Source organism: Bacillus rossius, chromosome 10, assembly GCF_032445375.1.
Source record: "Bacillus rossius redtenbacheri isolate Brsri chromosome 10, Brsri_v3, whole genome shotgun sequence".
In the NCBI taxonomy this organism is placed as follows: Eukaryota; Metazoa; Arthropoda; class Insecta; order Phasmatodea; family Bacillidae; genus Bacillus; species Bacillus rossius.
Window position 1 is genome coordinate 1,220,850 of NC_086337.1, and position 23,016 is coordinate 1,243,865.

A 23,016-nucleotide genomic window follows, 5' to 3' on the forward strand; every position below is an offset into this window, starting at 1 on the left:
GTAGATGGTGTACGTGGATGACTTACTCTGTACTAGTCAGGGTTGTTGAAGGAACTCTGGGATCATGGTAATGTGATGTAGATGGTGTACGTGGATGACTTACTCTGTACTAGTCAGGGTTTTTGAAGGAACTCTGGGATCATGGTAATGTGATGTAGATGGTGTACGTGGATGACTTACTCTGTACTAGTCAGGGTTGTTGAAGGAACTCTGGGATCATGGTAATGTGATGTAGATGGTGTACGTGGATAACTTACTCTGTACTAGTCAGGGTTGTTGAAGGAACTCTGGGATCATGGTAATGTGATGTAGATGGTGTACGTGGATGACTTACTCTGTACTAGTCAGGGTTGTTGAAGGAACTCTGGATAGAGGTGGGTTGTTACAGCAATTTTCGGTATCTGTTCCAACCTGTTACTGATACAGTAATGTACTAGTTACAAGTAGCTGATACTTCTGTATCAGCTAGAGCAGTAGCGGTCCCAGGAAGCAACAAGGTATCAGCATTCTCGTTACAGGTTACACATCCTCCATGCTATCATCACCAGCGTAAAAAGGTATCAGTTTTCTCTTTCCACGTTCTTCGTAAAAAGGTATCAGTTTTAGTTTTCTCATTCTACATTCTTCGTAGTCTACATTCTTCGTAGTCGTAAAAAGGTATCAGTTTTCTCATTCTACATTCTTTGTAGTCAAAAAAAGGTATCGGTGTTCTCTTTCCACTTTCGTAATTGGAGTCTTCAATCTTTGCAAGGAGCACGCACTGCGCACTGAGCGTACTTTAATGAGAAGCCTAAGATGTACATCAAGCTCTGTCCCTGTCCAAACACGCCCGAATATTCACCTTCGCCCAACCTCGGGATTTGTTTTATTTTTGCGCAGGAAAAATGAATTTAAATATTAAAAGTGGTCGGTTAGGTTAGCTACATTAAAACACTTTAAAACACTATGGATGGTTAGCTAGGTTAGTATAGCTACATTAAAATAAACAGAGAAATATAAATATACAGGAGAATCCCGTTATAGCGAGCACGGTAATAGCGAGAACACAGCTATAAAGAAGTATTTTGAGGAATTTACGGCGTGATCGCGTAAAGCGCGCCTTGGTTATTTATCTGCTTTATCTCCACCCCTCTCACTCGCCACTAGACATCTTGCCGTTGACACCTGTCACATTCTTCAGCCTTGCAGTCGCCACCTAAGTGCGTGGCTTTAAAAATAGAATCCCGTCCTTTCTTTCTTTTATCAAACTTCCGTTAGGTATCTGTGCCTGCGATTTCACAGTTAAAGCATCACTGGCTGGATTCAAGGCCAAGGTATGTTCGAGACGATTAAACCAAGCCTTTGAATATACATATACTTGTACGCATTTCTTATTATTTAGAAAATAGACAAAATATATTTTTTCCCCCCATTAAACATAACAATGTGCACTTTCTTTTTAAATATAAATGCTCTTAATTAATTTGTTGGGACATTTTATTTAACGAATAATAACATTGTTTATAACTATGTTAGGCCAAAAAAGTCAGAGCCGTCTTTATACTTGTTTCTAATTGAACGCGTTAATAATACACAAATATTTATAAACTTGTTTGGAATTATTTCAGTCGTGACACGTCACGTTATTTATTTTACTATCTGACAAATAGTAGGCACTACCGTATTTATTTCCGAATCGCTAGGACAGTTTCCTTGTAACTTTTGCTTCGGTCAATTGTTGGGGTATCTGTCCGGGAAGGGGGTGGTGATGGTTTGAGTTTAATGCGAAATTTATTTTCTAAGAAAGTGTACAGGTTTCTTTAAATGAAAAAAAGTATAATTTTCCAGCGATTATTTCGTTTGAGGCGTACATGCGTTGCCGCACTCCTGCTTTTTTGTAAGGAATTAAATTGTCGCGCTACACTAGCGCCACCTGTTAGCAACATCCCGAACCAACATGGCTGCCAGCAGACAGCCCGCGTCGACAATAGATAGCAGGACAATGCCACATCGGCCGCGGGCCAAGTCGAGTAATTGATTGCGGGCTGAGATGCTATACTTACGTGGCGTGGTAGGGTATTTTGGTTATTTTGACGCAATCGGTGATCGCATCCGTACTTGTGGGGTATCGTTTTAAAAAGAATTCACACATCTGTTCACAGAAATTAAGATTTAGTTAATATAACCTGTTATTTTCTAATTATACAGGTTTAAACACAATTTTTATGCTATTTTCGGTTAATTTTTATTTTTTGGGGGCCAAAATCTGGCCAATTCGGTTACAGCGAGGACACGGTTATAGCGAGGATCAAACCTGGAAGAGTGACACCTCGCTATAACGGGACTCTAGTGTATATAAATAAACCCGAGGTTGTCCGAAGGTGAATATTCAGGTGCGTTCGGGCAGGGACAGAACTTGATGTACTTCTTAGGCTTCCCCCTCCCCTACATTCTTTCCCTTCTTTAAATTCGGTTACAGCGAGGACACGGTTATAGCGAGGATCAAACCTGGAACAGTGACACCTCGCTATAACGGGACTCTAGTGTATATAAATAAACCCGAGGTTGTCCGAAGGTGAATATTCAGGTGCGTTCGGGCAGGGACAGAACTTGATGTACTTCTTAGGCTTCCCCCTCCCCTACATTCTTTCCCTTCTTTATCCCTTATTCGTCGTGCCGCACCCTCCCCTTTCACAAGCTCCGCCCAAGTGACCGTCATCTGCGATCGGGTTCTGCGCACATTGGCCGTGGTGTTGTTCCAGGCGAATTCTAAACCGATACTAAAGTACTTGATACTTGAATAGTGTACTCGTTTGCAATACTTGATACAGGTGTGTATCAGTAACAAAGTAGCAGATTGATACTCTGCAACCCACCTCTAACTCTGGAATCATGGTAATGTGATGTAGATGGTGCAAGTGGATGACTTACCCTGTACTGGTCAGGGTTGCTGCGGGAACTCTGGCTGCTGGCTGCTGGCTGCCTGCTTCGGTCACTGCTGGAGGGTCGTTTCTGCAACAAGAGCGACAATGCAACATCCTTACATCAGCAGTGATGTTCTTCAGGGAACTATTACACAGTACAGTTTACTCACGCTTATTTGAGCACATGAACCAATACAGTCAACTCTTTCAAATCTAACATTTTTTATCAAGTTCTGACTATCACCTCTGTCCCCAACTGCACTACAGTCCACAGAAACTGCTTTATTTAATCTATGTTTTACAAGAAGTTTTTTTACACTTCATAAACACAAATGAAGTATGCTCTGAGGAATGCAAGTACCATGAGGACCTGGAACACACTCAGTGAAGTGGAGAGAGGTCACTGTTCAAAATGTACGGTTGGACGATGCTGCTAACATGACATACAAATGAGGCTTCCAGGGTTAATTATTAATTAGTAAGACTAACTGTACAAAGAGGACAGACCAGTCAAATTATATTCAATCCTGGCATTTTACAATCCAAAATACATTAAAAACCCTTACATCATTATTAACAGTTCGTTAATTATTTTGAAACTAAAGCCATAAAGAGAAAGAAAGTTTTGTGAATGTATGTGTTTTAAAGATCAATTTTACAATTCCTTTGCAATAGCTCTCATCAACAGCTAAGTGAACTTATGACTAGTTGTTAACATTGCAAAACTAAATGTCTTGAAAAAAACACACTAATGCAAAATAGTTAGATTCATTTGTTCCAACTGGCTCATGAAATACAGTTTAAAACTTAAGTGACTGCTGCTGAACACAGTCAAACACTGCAAGGCATTTTCATTACCTAGGTTGTGATAGACATTCCCCAAGCAACAGTACTCAGTTCCATCACAATTTAAATATACATCGCTATGGACGGAATTAGCAATTCTCACATGACACAAACACAAATACAGGTTGTGGCTGCATGGCGTGACAGTGGAGGCAGAGCATTGGGCGGTAGAGGTGAACAGGGATCAACACTCGACTGGAAGTGGTACAGCTACATATGTACAACAGAACTGTTATACGAGGTGTGGCTTGGAGGTATATCTCAGCACAGAGACTAGTGAGCAGTATAGTCAGTAGTATGTGGTAGGTAGTGTTTAAAATTTTAAAAATATTTAGGAATGAATGCAATACTTAGATTCAAAAGGTGATATTCTGTATACATGAGTTTGATTATAAGTTTATGGTTTGTAAACAATGTAGTCTTTGTGTACTATGCGTAAGTAATATTTATTATTTTTAATATAATCAGCTGAGTGTTTCACAAATTACAAATTTTAGTCACATTGAAGTTTATGAGAGATTAATATGGGAAGTTAATTATTTTTTATGACATAAAAAAGTGAAAAGAAGTTGCTATACTTCTGTTTTTCTGACAGTAAGAATCAGATATGTTTGTCATATTAATAAAGGTGTTTGAATTTAGTAGCAAATACAAATTATATAAAAATAAACAAAAGATTTAAAACACTGAATATTTTTCAGAATAAGTGGTTTTCTGCTTTCAAGGAGAAAGTTGATATCTGCTGTTTAACACATACACAGTGTTGTCTCTTGTTACCTCAACAGTAAATATTTTCCATGTTGAAAAGGATTATGAGGAAGTGTTTGTGTTTCTGCCAGATGAACAGTGGCTCCTGTGTTTAAGGTGTTTTTTTTTTTTTCGAGGCAGCTGAGGCAATGGTTCTAATGTTTGATGTTTTCTTTTTCCCCCTTTGGCACTCTCCCTCCTCAGTAACGTGTAATAATGATCTGACGTCGACCAGGGCTACGCCTCACGCCGCTGCCGACACACGTGTCTGGCCGCCCGGCAAGAGAGCCTGTGTTACGGCCTCGTACCATCTATCATTTAGTCCAGTTAATAAGTGTGATTTTCTTTTACTAGTTCTATTTCTTCCCGGGGTAATTGTTTTCAGCTAATTATGAGGACTGAGCAACGTCATGCATGACCCCTTTCGACACACCCTCATTTGAGTGGTGAAGACTCTCCCTTTATAAGTAATGAACTTAATAAATAGATAATTGTAATATGTAGTAATTAATCCTAACTTAACGTGTAATTTCTGAAGGGTTTAAACATGTTCTGTATATTTGCTCTGCTATATTAATTGACTAACGGTAAATTCACCGCTTCCTGCGGCCATGGCACCCTGGCCAATGCGAGTCTCTTCCGTTCGCCGTCCGGGGTAGGAACTTCAACCTGTTGCTCGTTACCGATCTGTTGACATCTTCCGTCGTTAAGTATTGTTAAACCTTGTCTATATATCTTCGAGGTCTACCCCGGCAGTAGACTGTTTTACCTAATTGTTTATGGCCATAATACCTGCCATCAAGTCCGCTGTGTTCTAGGTGCGACTGTACTGTCAGTAATGCCCTCCCTCTTACCCCCACAAACACACCCCACCCAGGAGGACTACCTGCCCAGGGCATGCCATAACTTGCTTGGCAAGGAGGCCTTAGCCTCGCATTCACCATTCCTCTGCAAATTCCAGCTGAATCACAGCACCGCGCAGGCCAGTCACCTTATATGTCGGCCATCAAATCACTACTGAACGAAATTCAAATGAACAACACTAAAGTACATACCTACATTTTTTAATCCTAAATTATAATTACAGTAGAACCCGTTTATAGTGAACCCGCCTATAATGAATTCCCGTTTATTGTGAATTTCCGTCTCAGTCCCGGCAAAATGATGTGAGATTATGTATTAATTTATTGGATATAGCACACAACTTTTGTCAATGTTGATACGTTTTCCCGCGTACCACGAACAAATTTTGCAGACATAATGCACATTTATCTCTATATTTTCATATAATTACAAGTTTTTTCACAAAACGTCTATTCTGGATCACATTGAAGTTTTTCTCCGCAATACGCTACTCGATTGTCCACTGTTCATATTATAAACAAGTCGTATTCGAGTGGCCTCGGTATGCTACATGTAGCCAGAAATGGTGATCAGTTTGGTGAAAATAAAAAATAGTTTTCCCTGCATAGTTAAAGAATGGGAGAACGCGTGTACATTAAATATGTTATCAAAATTAAACATTAATTGCCGCCACACAAGTACGTATGTACATTATAGCAGCAAATTCAATATTTTTACGTCTCATTTTTATCGTTCACGTTTCGGACATTTTGATCGAGTAAGGTTCGTAAGACTACCACTAGATAGAACTCAGTGGACTTAATTTTTCCATAGAAAGTGAGAAAATTTCGTTCCAGCTTTAGCAACTACGATACTAAATGATACGTAGTGATCTTTGATGCGCCAGACTCGTTTTTTTCGTTTATTTACTTTTGACAGTAAAAAGAATTTCGTTTTATTAAGCTGCAAATGTGCTTCAATACGTACATAAAAAGGTGTGAAAAACGCGGTAAAAAACGTAAGGCATTATCTGTGCGAGATAAACTGGACATTATTGAAAAGGTAGACTTGAACCCCACTGTCCCGCACGTGTTAATAGCAAAGGAACTGGGAATTACAACATCCACATTAAGTACAATATTAAACAAGCTGAACAATCTTCTTTCTCAAACTGCGAATACGTCACAGAGTACCTATTAAACGCCTGAAAAAAGGAAAATACGCAGATGTTGAAAAACCATTAATAGAAAGTTTGTACATGTATAGTGCATTAAAAATAATATCTGCATTTGCTCATAAAACTGTTGCTTTGAGTATTTTCATTCGTTCTTTTCTTGTCTTAGGCCCATGTGTAGTTAAGATTTTGCGTTTGAGTATGTATGTATTGTCAATATTAAAGTTTTCCCAGATATAAAGTTTCCCCCCTATAGTGAACATATAAACTACTCCCTTCAGATTCATTATAACAGGGTTCTACTGTAATTATTTATTTATGTATCAATTTGTTTATTTATTTATTTATCAATTTGTTACATGCCTACCAACGGCATAAGGCCATGGGTGGTAGGCACGATAAACATAAAAAAATACATACACAAAACAAATAGCTACATGAAACAAAATGAATAACATTGAGGACAATACTATAATAACACATACACAAGACAACACAGCAAGCAACTAACAGATAAACAAGAACAAGTTTCATAATTCTATAACAACAGAAATGATAATCCAGAACCTGATTATAAAAAAAAATTAAATATGGTATCATCATTAACCTTAAACATATTCAATTTAAATTAAGATAAGAAAAATTATTTTATATTTAAATTATTTTTTGATAGAGACATAGCAACCATGTTTATTAAAATTTGATATAATTCTGTATAATATATCATTTGATTTGCCTAAGGAGCATAATAAAGGTGTCTGTCGACTGTTATAGGTGGGTACTTTAATCCCAGTTTTATCTGGAATATAATTGCATATTGTTTTATTAGTATAACAGTTATAGATAAAAAGGGCATCTAATAGCTCTCTTCTTAGAGCTAAAGATCTGAGAGAGGATAGACTATTAGAATTGTTGGTAATGTTGGTCTTTTGATTAATGATATCGATTAATTTATTTTGTAATTTATCTAGTTTGTCACTATCTGTTTTTGTGATATTGTTCCAGACCACGGAGGCATACTCAATCTTGGATCTTACTAAAGCTAAATATAAACTAACAATAGAATCTAAATTAGTGGCATTGAAAGTAATATATTTAATCAACGCTAACAATCTATTACATTGCGATCTAAGAGATTCAATATGGTTATGAAAGTACAATTTATTATCAAGTAAGACACCTAAATCTCTAACACAAACTGACTTAATGATAACATGATTACCAAGTTTATAATCACAAGCAATGATATGATGTTTTCTGGAGAAGGTTATAGAAGTAGTTTTCTCATAATTAAGGTCAACAAGATTTCTTTTACACCAATCGAAAACTGATGAGATGTCATTTTGAAGAAGTTTACAGTCTAGATGAAGAGAAATTTTTCTATAAATCTTAAGATCATCAGAAAAAAGTAGACAATTAGAGAATTGTAATACTTTGGTAATGTCGTCTATAAAAATGTTAAAAAGAAGAGGGGATAATGTTCCACCTTGGGATAGAGGTTAAATAGTACATTAGGGAAAAACACTTTGTAATAAAAAGTTTGAACGCAAGAAAGAGCGATGAAGAAGAAAGAGATTCCAATTTTAATTTAGTCCAAGCATATTTATTTCCGGAGCAGAAAACTGATTAACGGCAACAATGATTTAGACAACAGAATTATAGTGAAACATAAGCTGCTTGTAACAGTGTATATTAACCATTTTATTCAAGAAAATTGCCCCATAGATATATTTATAAAATAAATCATGTTGTCTCCAATAATTTTAAATAGTGTAAAATGTCTTCACAATACTGCAACCCAAAAAAAACAAACTATTGTTAAATCGCATCCATACCAATTTATATATATATATGTGTGTATATATATATATGTATATATATGTATGTATATATATATGTATGTATATATGTGTGTGTGTGTGTGTATATGTGTATATATATATGTGTGTGTGTGTGTGTATATATATGTGTATATATATGTGTGTGTGTATATATATGTGTGTATATATATATATGTGTGTGTGTTAATATATGTATGTATGTGTGTGCGTGTGTGTATATATGTGTGTGTGTGTATATATATTTGGTACACAGTATAAAAGACATGTTTCAGTACATGTAAGGATTCTAATGCTTTTGAAATATTTCAGGAGATGCAAGATTTCAAATTAAGAGAACGCACAAACTCAAAGGAATGTATACAGCTATACACAGTATACTTTTTTTTTGGGAACAAGATGTCAAAAATATTAGTTTGTAGTAGACGAGCATAATTATGTTCATTTTAAACTTATGAGATTTCCATATTTACAGATCGCAACATGAATTTTATATATTCTAACAAAGTGTGTTCTATAATATTAAATGTTTAACGATCTTTAAGAACTAGATATCAAACCATTTATTTGTAACAAAACCTGATTATTTTTTCTATGTATGCGCATACACAGTACAATCATAAGGAATGCTTTCCAGCTTAATTTGTATATCCTCGTAAGCAAACAGTAAAGTTTCCTTAACAATTTCGCATATATTTGGAAGAAATTTAAATAATAAGTGCCTAAACAGTCAAGATCCCAACAGAAAATAAATGTTGTCTCAGATTTACTAAGACAAAAAAATGTTTTCTGCAAATTCAGCACAATTTTTTAATCAATTTAAATGTTGACTGCCTGCAAAACATAAATCCCAAAACGAGACATGTAGGTATCATCATAGATATACTGAGACAGATCAACCACACCTTATCAAATCTTTCCTGTAATAATCATCTCATACATGTTATAACAGGAAGTAAATGTACAAGATAAATGAAAAATAAAAAGTAAGTCCAAACATTTTCGTTAGTAAAAAACCCTTACTGTAAACAACGTAATTCATTAAAGAAAATGTAAATATACAAACAAACAAAAATAGTATTAAGGAAAATTTACTATTTGCCAAAAATATATAACTGGAATGTTCATAGTAGTAAATGAAAATATACACACAATTTTTGCCATTGCTCTCAGCACTTGTAACAAAACCGTTCTTTGCTTTAATAATTTATAAAAAATCTCAGGATAAACAATTGCCTGTAATTGTTATTATTTTTCTTTGTTAAGTCCTAGGCCTAATATAGCATAAACATTTTGTAGCAGTGCCTTAAACTCACTTATTTACATACAATTCATTTTTAATGTTATTTTACTTGCAATTATTTTCTTCTGCTTCTAAAATATATTTTTGGTCTCTACCTTACTTTTTTTCATGCAGCTATCTATTATTTCAGGCATAACACATTTTTTTTAAGTATAACGTGTCAGCTTTGGTAGCATCGTGTTCAGCCAAAACTGTTAATCATTAAATGTTCTTTCAAAAAAAGTTCATTACTGCTGTACGCCAAGAAATCGAAATATTGCTTTTTTTGAAATGTTAAGTTGTCCCTAAATTTGGTATTAGAAACTGTGCTGTTTCATACCTCAATGTAAAATAGATTTTATTATTCATGTCAATAATTACAGTCTTTAATAATAATATAAGTATAAAAAATTATAGTTTATACAATACAATATGAATTGTCTTAGTGTTGTTAAAGGCTGGCTTAGTGTTATTTTTTTTTTAGAACAAAGACTGTTTAATATGTGATACTTTTCAGAACAGAATTTATTACGTTGTTAAAATGTGTGTTGCAGTTTTTTGGAGAAGCGTTTAAAAAAGTACTTGGTAATATTGCTTGACCCGAAGAATGTATTCACAGCAGGAACATGATGCTATAGTATTTTTATACTTCTAAATACAGTCTCAGTTTTGTAATTAATAATTATATGCACACTATGATTGAGTGTAAAAATTAATGTAGCATTTTTTCATTTATATTTACTGCTCAAAGGCTAGACTATTAGGGGTGTGCGAAGCTTCGAGTATTCGAAGTCGAATCGAAGATATTTTTTTCCTTCGACTTTGGCTTCGACAAAAATTAACTTCGAGCGGAAAAGTCGAAGAGTTTTGCCAGAAACGTTTGGCCTACTATTTGGATCAATAGCTATATATATATACTGCCAAAATATATTTGCGGCAGGTAATTTCCCGTTTATGTATACAGCAAATTCTCTCTAGTACGTCCCTCTTGTTAACGTACAATCCAGTATAACGTATAAAGCCACCGGTCCCTTGAAACGCCATGCAAATTAATAGGCATAATAAATATATAACGTACGTTTTTCAAAGCCCTGGACGGTAATTTCTCGTTAATACGTATAATTTTGCCGATATTAATACACAAAATATTAAACATTTTCTCATTTCATTCACAATTCTATAGCTTTGTTTAACGACAGGTCTTGTGGAAATTGTTTACAGACGTTTTCTTTATTTTGTTGAGTAAAATGGGAGTTGCAGTACTGGTAACCGTGCGGATAGAAATTTCATTCGTATAAAAAAGGTGTAACAACATAACATTTATGCAGAATAATCAAGAGTTATAAGTAGAGGCACGATTATATGGTAATGCCTAATGCGCGATAAAACGAAATAACACCGAAAACCGCTTGAAAACACGAAATAAAACGAAATTGTGTGAAATCCGCGATATGTCACGAAATTTTGTCTATCCTGATTATTTACGGTTTTTTTTCCATTCTGTAAAGGCCGGGCTACATTCGCAATAGCACGCAAACAGCACACAGATAGCACACACGCACAGAGATAGCACAGAGCTTGATGCTACATTCACGCACAACACAACACAAAAGAATACCGGAAGCATTCAAAAAAGTTTTTTAAATGTATAACTTCCGTTAATTTTGACCACTGATGTTGGCATAAGTGACGTTTGTTTAGATTCGTGTGTTGTTATTGTGGTACGGTTTTCGTTAAACCCAGACATATTTTAAGTACTTAAAAGTTTACATACAAAACACAATGATCATTCAAAAATACATATCACTGTTTATTTCAAATCCGGCTTCTATAACACATTCATACACGGACTTCCAAGCATTTAATTAAGCTTCTTCATTTTTTGTATCTTGCGTATCCCCTGTCATACAAAATATTTCTACTTTCTATTACAGCTATCAAAAAGCTATCAAATGTGCCTTCCATTTATATGTTATCGTGTGTTTGAAAACAATAACAAACTACTGAAGTCAACAGCACCAATACTTTCGTGACAATTGTTCTTTTATAAGCCCACTAGAGTAGTACTTAAACTGCTTGCTGATTGGCTACCACCAGGGTCGCGCACAGAAAATAACCTAAAAGTTAAAAGTTAACGAACTTTCTGTGCACCAATCCTGTGCTATTTTTCTGTGCGCGTGCTATTTGCCAATGTGGCAGCTCATATCTAATAGTGTATGTTGAACTTCTGTGCCTCTGTGCTGTTTGCGTGCTATTGCGAATGTAGCCCGGGCTTAAGGACAATTCACTATCTTCAGCACAATCAAATATTTCTGACAGTAGCTAGCAGCCATATATACCGTATATAGTATATACTCGTGTATAGCGCGCCCTTTTTTCCCCTCAAGTAAAGGAAAAAAATAAGGATGCGCGCTATACACGGAAAAAAAAAAGTGAGGGGGTGAGCGGGGAGGAGGAGTGGAAGTCGTTAACTGCCGGGTGACGGGTGACGTTTCTGGCCAGCCCCCACACATACGCACAAGCAACAAGGCCTCTCTTTCACACACACACGCACGCACGCACGCACGCACACACACAACCTGGTCTCTCGCACACACACGCTCACAGCACACACACACACACACACACGTGCGCGCGCAAGCTCGCACGTCTCTTGTTTATTTTTAGACCTCCCCCTCTACAGCTAGTAAAATAAAAGAGAGAGAGAGAGAGAGAGAATGTTGACACCAGTCCCCCTCCCACTTCCTTCGCTTCGTCGCAGCTGCTACCGGTGAGTCATCTAGTCCTCCACGTCACGTTCATTCCTGCCTGCCTCCCTCCCGTCGACGTACCAGTTGTGACGATACAGCGCTTCATTATCTTCTGTCTACACAGCAGAGTTTAAGTATTTTCCTGACGCATCACCACACATCAATTAAAATTATCATTTGTTTCATACGTAATTATTTAACAGGTACCACAAAATGTTAGTAAAATTTATTTACGGGAAAAATAAAAATTTTTTCTTTGGAATTTGTTGCAAAAATCGTGGTGCGCGCTATACACGAGGGCGCGCTATACACGAGTAAATACGGTATTATATGCGACGGTGATTCATTATAGATTTTAAAATGAAGTCTCAGAATTAACGTAATATTTTCTTTAAACGGTAATCTTGTGTACCATAATAATTTAAAATGTTGATAACTATGATATAATGGCCGCCATTCACTTTCTGTAAATACCAAAATAACAAACGTCCAAAATATGTTTTTCTAAGATTACATTTTTAATCATTAAAATATTACACACTTAAGAACATTGCTTTTACTGTTTATTTAAAATAAAGTACGTAGGGTACGAAAATAAAATTAACCCTGCTTAACGTAACGATTGTAAATAATAAATAGTACATGTTTATGTCTGTATTAATTTTCACGTATGTATGTTGATATTCGGTACGCGTTTGTATTCGCATCTGTTCTCCATTGTTTTGATTTTTCCAGCACGGCAAGTTTTTGCGTATTAAAAGGTTAAATTCTTCCTATGTGATTAAAAATTTTTATGATGCCTAAAACGAAGGTTTCTGCCAGTGACCGATGGAAAGAATTTTCCAGCGAAGGATTTTATTTCAGTGATAAAATTTTAATGTGCAAATTCTGTAACTGCAGGCTAGACTACGAGGGACGCGAAACGCTTGTGAAACATGTCGCGAGTGAGAAACATAAGCGTTTGAGGCAAAACTCATCTGTTAAACGACAAGTTTCCATAGTGGAATGCGAAAACTTAGCGAAAAAGGTAAAGGACGACAAAGAAGACTTTTTATTAAAAACTACAGAAGCTTTTGTATCTGCCAACGTGCCAGTGGAGGAGCTGGATCATCCAAAACTACAGGAGTGGTTCAAGGAGTTTGTGAAGGGTGGTGGTGATCTCCCAACCGCCGATTGGCTTCGCAAAAGATACATACCAGTAGTAGCAGATAAAAAACGAGAAGACATTAAAACAGCAGTAAAGTATAAACCTATTGTAATTTTGTGTGACGAGACCACTGACAGAGGGGGGCGTTGTGTTTTCAACAACACTTGAACCATCCACAGCACAGTCAGTATTTCTCGCTGTATCTGCTGTGCTGGACTGTGCAGACTCATCATCTTGTGCCCAGGCAGTTATTGATGTTATTCAAAAGTATGAGGTGCAGTATAATAAAGTTGTAGCATTTGTATCTGATTCGGCACGGTACATGAGAAAATGTGCCACAACACTGCAGGGTCTGTTTGGGGATAATTTACTCCATGTCCAGTGTTTGGCACACAAACTGCATTTGGTTGGAGTTGTGTGGCAGACTAACATGGAGGAACTTAATAATGTTGTGGTGAAAGTGAAAAATGCTTTCCTCAACACAAGAAAGCGCAAACACCAGTACATTGAATTTCTAAAGGCAAAATATCCATCAAATGTTTCGAAGCACAAGTTATTTCCTCAGCCGGTAATAACTCGATGGAATACTTGGTTTGAGTCTGTTGACTACATTAATGAGCATTTGCGTGACATTATCGAGTTTCTGGACAAAATCAGTAGGTATCGAAAACAGTGGAGTTAAATTTTTGAATGAAATGACACTAGAAGAGATCAAAGTGACAGAACTACAAGCTTTATTCGTGTCACAAAATTGTGCATCTTTAGTCGATTTGCTTCCCCTTCTGGAAGGATCATTCTACCCCACAGCACATGTTCTCTCATCAAAAGTGAGCGACATCAAAACAAAATTTCATCTTTTGAGTGTTGGTGTATTTTCCTCCAATGTGAATGAAAAATTATCTGAACTTAACACAGTGGAACAGGCGAATGTGAAACAGTGCCTTAAGTTGACTTCACTTAAATGTGAAATGAAACTGACTGAGCTTATTGACAACGATCCTTGTCTAAGAGTCTTTAATGCCATTAATTTGCTGTTCAACCTGTGGCAGCAAACCACGGTCTGATTACCATTTTTGTGCTGGGGATCTTTTAGGTTTCACATTGTTATTAGAAATGAACAGAAACAAGGTGTGATTCCGTCTGAATATAATTACGTCAAATTTATTATAGGGAAATTATAACAGAAATTAAAAAATATAGACATACAATATCAATTACTTAATTAATTAGCTCTCAGATATATTTAAAAAGAAATATGTGCTAGCCCTAAATTAAATTATAAAAAAAAAGGTTTCATTAAAAAAAATACATAAACCAATAAAAAAATACAAATATGTTTAAACTATCCCAGTATTCTCAAAGTCCAGATGTGACGTTTATATCATGAACTTCGTCTGACGGCGAAATTTAGGAAAGTTCAAAAATAGGTTGAAAGATACAGTAGCACCGGAGCTCACGCGGGAACATGATGCCAGGGCGCCTGTGTGCTGCTGAGGAAGGGAGATGAAAATGCCAATTCGGCGTCCGGCTCTCGGACCCTGTCTGTGAACAGTCCAAATCAAAACTGATCAGAACTTGTACACAGACAGTATACGGGGCAGAAAATGCCCGCAAAGTTAAGGGGGGGTTTTGGGGAAAGTCGCGGATCGTCACTCACCAGACAGGGGAGTTGGCTTCTATTTACCGATACGTCGCCAGCCAGGAACTGGATCCCGCGAATGCGATGTTTTCATCGTTTCAAAAAAAGATTTAAAAGAAAAACTAACTATTACTCTTTGTACTACGCAGACGGACTAAACTACTTGAAGAAGATTATAGGGATAGCATCCCTTATTTAAGCGACTACATCGTCGATTGCGCCCGGATGGAAGTCTTGCAGTGTCTCGACAACTCGCCGATAATCGCAAATGGTCCGTTTGCAGTCGCAACGCAAAGTATCACGCGAAGAACCGCGTCTCGTAATTAAAAGTAACGGTTCTATCAAAAGTGGGGGGGGGGGGGGGGGGGGGGGACTGGGACGCCCGGACCGAAAGGTTCCGAAGTTCCCAGAGTGGGCGTCATAAAAAAAACTCTGACTGATGTCCCGAAGTTGGTAGCACTGGCCGACCTTAGCGCTACCTGTTGAGGGGTGTCTGAAATAAAAAAGAATCGACTCGCCCAAGGCGTCTGCTTAACCCAGGGCTTAAAGGGGCAGTCAGGTGCTGCGCTCTGGCGGCCAAGATAATAAGTTACTATTTCTGCCGCTAGATGTCGTGGGGTGGTCCATCTTGGCACACACATTTTTTATGCCAGTCGCCCTTGGAGACGGTCGCTGTCTGCTGGGGTTTATGACCGGTCATTGGTCTTAGGCGAATTCTTAGAACCGAGAGGGGAGGGGGGTGGACAAGAGCGCAACGACGCTGGGAACTAGCGTCCATGACGTGACTCCAGGGGAGTGAACCTAAGACGTTTGCGTGACGGTAAAGGCTATGGTCAGCTTGCCTCTGAGAAATGGTAACAGCTCGTCCAGAGCTGCTGTATGCAGTTTTAGTCATGAAGTGAAGTAACGTTACAGGCCTGGGACGTGCCTGTAAGCGAGGGAAATTTCAAACGGGCTGCCAACAAAGTCTTAGATCTGCAAAATATCAGATACGTCTCTGGGAAAGGTGCTTCTATCTACTGGTACAAAGTTTAACTAAGGGGAGTACACCAGCCTAACAAAGAGTAAATCGCCCTTTAGTAACCAAATTATAGAGCAAAATAAAATTTCCAAAAATAACTTAAAATAATAATAAAATTTAAAAAAAAACATGTTGAAATTCCTAATTTCAGGCACAAACCCAAGAAATGTGAGTAGGGTTAGCATAGAAGATGCAAACCTACAGAAGTCTCTGCATAACTTGCCTTTTGTTTCCCATCTTCCCATTGATACATTCATACATGGCTATGTTGCTTTCAAAAAAATAATTGAGGATGAACTTTCATTGCCAGAAACAAGCCAAATTGATGTTGCAAAAGTACTTTGCTCCCTTAAAGGGGACTATAGTGGATTTTCTCAAGCCAGTTATTTAACAGATTAAGTTTCAAACAAGCAATTAGCAAAATCTAAAATTTTTCCATTAAGAGATTAATGGTGGTTTTTATCAAAATAATTAAGTCTAATTCAAGCGACACTAATGGTTACAGAAAACATTCGGTAATGGATTTATCTCTTCCATAATAAGTTACTTTGTTGGGCATTTTGTACAGATCACATCAAATACAATTCTTTAGTGAAAAAACATGGATAGTTAATCCAAAAAAAAATAGTACCCAAAAGCACTGAATTATCAACTTTGAAGTGAAGTATTTTGATAATTATGATTTTAAAGAAAAAATAACTGCAATATTAAAGTGTTCATGCATAACTCTTTTACATGGAAAAATTAAAAAATCTGTGAAATTTAAAGCTCCCCGGAGCATTTTAAATATTAGGACGATCTTTGTATTTTCAAGGCCAGGCCACGCGGTGTCCTGGTCAGCATTCAGCTGGACTACTCCATTGTGTGGCCGGTGACAAGTAGTCAAAGTATAAATGAAGGTATCTCAGTTTGCATCAGAGAAAGTTTTATCGACACTAATGGTTGCTTTGCAGATAATGTTAATGAATTTGGAAAAATTGAATAAGTCGTTGAATTTGAAAAGTACAGAAATAATTTTAATATCAAGGATAGTTAATACATTTTTTTTTTTAATTTATTAAATAATAGCATGAAGGTTGAAGGTTTATCTTGTTTTTTGTGATCAGTAATGTTGAGATATTTGTGGACTAACCAAGATGCACACATGTATTATTCTATGAGGGTTGTGAATGTATTTCATAGTTTTCTGGCCAAAGCAAGCCAAATCATACTCTATGTCATAATTGTGTTGTCATCGTGTTGACCAAGACCATTTAATGATTTAAGTTTGTTTTATTGTCAATCGTGGTTTTGACTATGGAAGTCAAATAGGACTATGTATGTTATGTGTGCACATTTTTTTTTGGTATGAACATGAAATTAAATCCTCACATTGTAACACTGCAGATGTAAACTTGCTTGACAAAGCTAATAAACTGATAAAAATTGTGTAGCTGGCCATTGCTTAACACCTGAGTTTTATTTTGTATTTTACAGAAGTTTGCTATAAGTCAAATGATACTTTCATACAATGACAGCATAATAATAATAATAATAATAATAATAATAATAATAATAATAATAATAATAATAATTTTATCTTTAATTTAAATTTGATACGAACAAGAGAGAGTAAACATTCTGTAATTTTTCCAATGAGTAAGATGATAATTTTTAATCAAACAATGTTTTAATTAAGTCATGTTTTCACTGCTTGATGACTTATTGATTGTGCAGAATTCTTGAGGTGCCATTTTCCTAATATTTGTGGATACTGATGATAGTGAAGTGATGTTTCCAGATGAGGTACACTTTTGTTTTTTTTTAACTTTTCAATTAAATATTGAGTTCATTTAAATGAAAAGTTGGTTATGTAAAGTTGCAAGACCATGCCCTCCCCAGCTAAACAAGTGTTTTCTTTTAAAGAAATAAATATTATGTTTAATTAATTCAGAGAAATCAGCTGATTAAACAGTTTCAAGGTTATAGTAAACTAGTTTACTATACTTGTAAGGCCAATTACAATATGAATTAACCATGCAACAAAACATATTGCATTATAAGCAAAGTATGCCAAATTGTAGACTATAACGACATTTGAATAGTAAGAAAAATTAATATAATAAATATGTCAAAAATGCTGAATTAGAGAATCAGAATGTATCTTCGCCATCAGCATTTTGATCCTAGCAACAATTGCCAAACCTATTACAGAGGGTTGCCCAATATTTATGGTATTTAGTGTGCACAATCGAGTCATGAAGGGAACTGGTCTAGAATCCCATACCCTCTTCACTGATGCATGAAGCCTCAGCACTCACGTCCACAAGGATCCAAAGGATATTTAGCCTCTTTCAGTTTCATTTAAAATGCTACCTTTCACCAAATGTTCAAAATTATCACAATCCGTGTGTTTTTCTATGTTTTAAATATAATATTTTCTTTTACAGCTAACGTTTATGTAGACCTATGAAAATAAAACACAATGAACATTAAAAAATTGAATGCACAATGTAAGCTGACATTGTTACAGGCTCCCTCAGTTCACACAAATATGGTCATAACAGAGAGAGGCAAAATAAGCATTCTGGACACACCTTCCTCCCTTGACGGTCCATGAACATCAAAATAGGCTATTTTTTGCATATAGTCAATTGAAAATAAAAAAGACTAGTTTTCAAGATAAAATGAAAATTTATTTTAATAGCATATATCTTCACCGAAAGAAAAGATACCCAAGAAATGCAATTTCAACCACCTCCAAGCATTAACAGAGTGTAACACGCGAAGCAACTGCATCTTTTAGCGAGCTCTAAGTAACTGATTCCATGAGGGAAATGAAGTTTAACTCATACAGTCATACCACAGGACACACCACGCCAGGGAGGTCAGCCCACCCCTCCCCTTGTCAAGCATCTAGTGTTGTCTCTCATCTGCTTCAGGACGCACTGCATCTGTTTTCCAATAAGCTACTCATGTCGCTGATAGTAGTCCGAAGGGCTTGAAGTTAGACCAGAAGAATCACAAAACAACCACACAGCAACGCATTCAAAGAATTACCAATAAAATTAAAATTGTTGAAGATACACAAAATTTAGTCCAGACTTTTTTTGCTCACAATTGAAATGCAAAAATTTTATTCCATGCATGTTTTCTCGACGATGCAACAATTTTGAGAGACATTCGTAAAAGGAGCCTTTTTGCTAGGACTATAAAAAAATATTTCCAATATAAATTGAACTGGAAGGAATCAGGAATGTGATATAGAGGGACCGGAGCACGGCTGAGCGGCCAGGGCTGCGCGAGTGAGGGGAAGAGGGTGCAAGACCCCCTCGAGAGCGGCGCGAGACCGTGTGTGTGTGTGTGGACAGGTGAGAGGTGAGGGGCGAACCACTGTCGAGCCCAGCTCCGGCGAGGAGTGCCAACTGCACAACTTGACTGACATAGCGTAGCGTGACTTCGGAATAGGTGATTTGTGATCGGACATTTTTAAGTACAATTATTTATTATTAATATAAATATTAGTAATTAATAAAACTGTAATAAAAACTTTTTTTATTTATTTTTAAATATGAATTTTTCATTACACTGTAACCAAATTGCATTTCTCATCAGCCAAACCTTTTGAAATTACAGCCCTTATATTTTGCTTCTATTGTACTACGACTCATTAAAGTGTACTTGTCTTGATTAGTGTAATTTTCCGGATGCAACGGAAGCATGCTTTCCGTTTATTATTGCACACTATTAGAGGACTAGTTATATGCTGATAGGCATAAAATATAGGCATCTTTATCAAATATATTCTTTTGTTGCTTTTATGTATATACATATTATTCTATTACATTGTTCTTATTATCTTTAGTGTCTGTATTTAAGAAAGTTAAATTTCCTAAAGTTTGTAACAGTGTTATTACGAATATACAGGAGTATGTGCCAGCGGGTGCGGAGGTTGTCCGAGTGGTTAAAAGGCTGAATTGTCGTACTTTAAATAATATATTTTGGTTGTAATTATTTTACCTTTTACCTTAATGACCTCTCTTTTTTTGGTTACTTTCTGGTTTAGATTTTTTGCATATTGTTACGATAGCGGCAAAGACTATGTTCGCTAATATAAAAGATTTTACTTTTTCATTTTATGATGTTTTTAAGTCTGACTTATGCCCGAGCCGGTGGCAACGATTTCGAATGTGGTGCATGGTTGAAAGCAACGCATCCCAGAAAATGGACAGGATATGCATTTCACACTGTTAAATCTGCGGAAATATGTGCACTTTTGTGTGTTGATAGTAAATCACATTATACTAGTAAATAATACAAAAAAAAATCTTGATTTGTATAGTAAAAAGTATACAAAGTACATTTTAAAGTTGCTGCCGTGTGTTCACGCAGACCGGTCGTGTTTGTGCGCGCGCTCCGTGTTTATGCTCGTAATAATCATTCTATAGTTGTGTATGTAAATGTGTTATCAATATTGAGTCGTCTTTCCTAGATCAACCCGAATTCCCGGGGTTTGGATTATCTTTCAGTGATGCTTCAGCTACCGATTTAATTCCTGCTGACCACATGAACATGATAAGATCTCCGACCAAAAATCGGTCTTTGTTTACTTCTGGATGTCTGGATCAGCATCCACCGTCAGCAGTCCTGAAGCCAGATAATACAAAGCTTGAAGTTATGAACATGGAAGAACTATTCAAATTGATAAAGTCCGTTTGTGTTAAAGTAGATGAGCTGAGTAGTGAAAATCAAGTGCTAAAAACACTTCTTCTTGACGCACGAAATGAAACCCATGAAATTAAGCAAGAACTGATTCATCTTAGGCAAAGTCTAAACGTAAAAAATAATCAGGGTATTTCATACAATCAGGTACTATCGAATCCTGCTAGTAACAAGGCTACCGATGCGTTCGTGTCCATTGCTGGTTCCAGTGACGTCACACCTGCAGATGACCTACTTTCTACTCAGCGTTACTCGCGCGCTGTCAAGAGCTCAGTCCGCATGACGCAGCATGCTGACAATGACAACTTTACACTGGTGCAACGTGCACCCAGTAAAAGAATTACTGCAACCAACGAATTTAAACGTGAACCTGAAAAGAAAAAATCTCAAATGAAAGTGGGCATCAGGAACACAACATCTTTGAAAACTATTTCAAAACCACCTTACTTAAAAACAAAGGCTCTTTTTGTTACCAGGTTTGATCCTCAAGTACAGGAAAAAGAAATCATTGACTATATCTCAAATGAATTAAATTTATCGCAAATCAAGGTGACTAAACTGAGAACCAAATATAATTCTTATGCATCATTCCATGTTTCAGTACTTGAAAATGATTTCAACAGGATAAACAACATTGTTTTTTGGCCTAGTGGCTGTATGATAAGCCCCTTTTACGGCAAACTACACCAGGAACAGATTCTAAATAACGAAACAATTAACGATGAGCCGAACGTTCAGCCACGGCCCACTCCTAGCCGTGCATCAACCAATGTATGTGCGTCAGCATCCTTGGTGTCCGGAGGAGCACTTTAATCTCACGTCCTAACGTCAAACATTAAGGAGTTTGATATCTACTATCAGAATGTCAGAGGATTAAGGACTAAGTCTGTTGAGTTCTATGATAATATTGTTAGCTCACATTTCGATATTATTTGCCTAACTGAGACTTGGCTTAATGCAAATAGCATTACGTCACACTATTTCACAGACCAATACCATGTCTTTAGAAATGACAGAAATGCTGAACAAACCAATAAATCAAGAGGCGGTGGTGTTTTATCTGCTGTTAAGAAGTCGAAATTTATTTCTGTTCAACTGTACGTTGTTTTTGACTTTCCTGGTGTTGAAGCAGTTTGGTTTAAAATAAAATCCATCTTCTAGCAAATCTTTAATTATTGGAAATATCTATTTACCTCCAGATTTAACGGCAGAGTTTGTCCGCATATATTTTGAATTTTTAGAAGATAAACTCTCCTCATTTCAAGATGACATTTTGATACTCGGTGATTTCAATGTACCGGGTATAGATTGGAATAATCTTAATCTTAACCATTTCCATCAGGCGACTATGAACATTAACACTAAGGTGCGCCATTTACTTAACTTTATATCTGTACATAGTCTAAAACAGTGCAACAATATTCAAACTCATATAAATCTTTTAGACTTGTGTTTAACCAATCTACAGCTGTGTTCAGTGACAAAGGCTTATGATGTTCTTATCAAAGAAGATATTTATCATCCTGCATTAAACATAAACATCAAGATTGAGTCCTTCAAAAACAGTTCCAACATTACATCAACGTTTAGAAACTATAAAAAAGGTGATTTTCTCGGTCTTTTCAATTCCATTAAAAATCATGACTGGTCAGATTTTTATAATTCTATGGATGTAAATGAACTTGTTGACCAACTAACCAATTGCGTTGTTGAAAATATGAATATCTTTATTCCAATGACAAACAAAAAATCATCTAAATTTCCAATTTGGTTTACCAGTGAGTTAATTCAAGCATTAAAGTCAAAGAAGCATTTCCATAAGCTTTATAAAAGAAACAACAACACGTATTACTATTCACTTTTCTCTTATTATCGTAAATTAGTAAAATATTTAATAAAAAGAGACAAAATTCAATGGACTCGAAATACCAACAATTATATTAAAACTAACCCTAAAAAATTTTGGCGATATGTCAAACTAATGAAAGATGGTTTTTATGAACAGCATTCTCTAAAAATTAATGGAACTATCACGAATGATCCAGCTGAACTAGCCAATGGATACGCTAAATATTTTTCCAGTGTCTACGAACCTTCTACATGTATCCAACAACCTGTGACAAAC

General features: G+C 36.2%; 1 protein-coding gene across 7 annotated transcripts in view; it reads right to left on the reverse strand.

The window, feature by feature from the left end:
* Positions 1-23,016, reverse strand: part of LOC134535704 (uncharacterized) — a 264,594-nt gene that overhangs the window by 155,147 nt on the left and 86,431 nt on the right. For all 7 annotated transcript variants that reach the window (XM_063374904.1, XM_063374902.1, XM_063374905.1 and 4 more), the window contains exon 11: positions 2,911-2,991. In XM_063374904.1, coding sequence (XP_063230974.1) covers positions 2,911-2,991 — 81 coding nt within the window. The remainder of the gene's footprint in view (positions 1-2,910; positions 2,992-23,016) is intronic.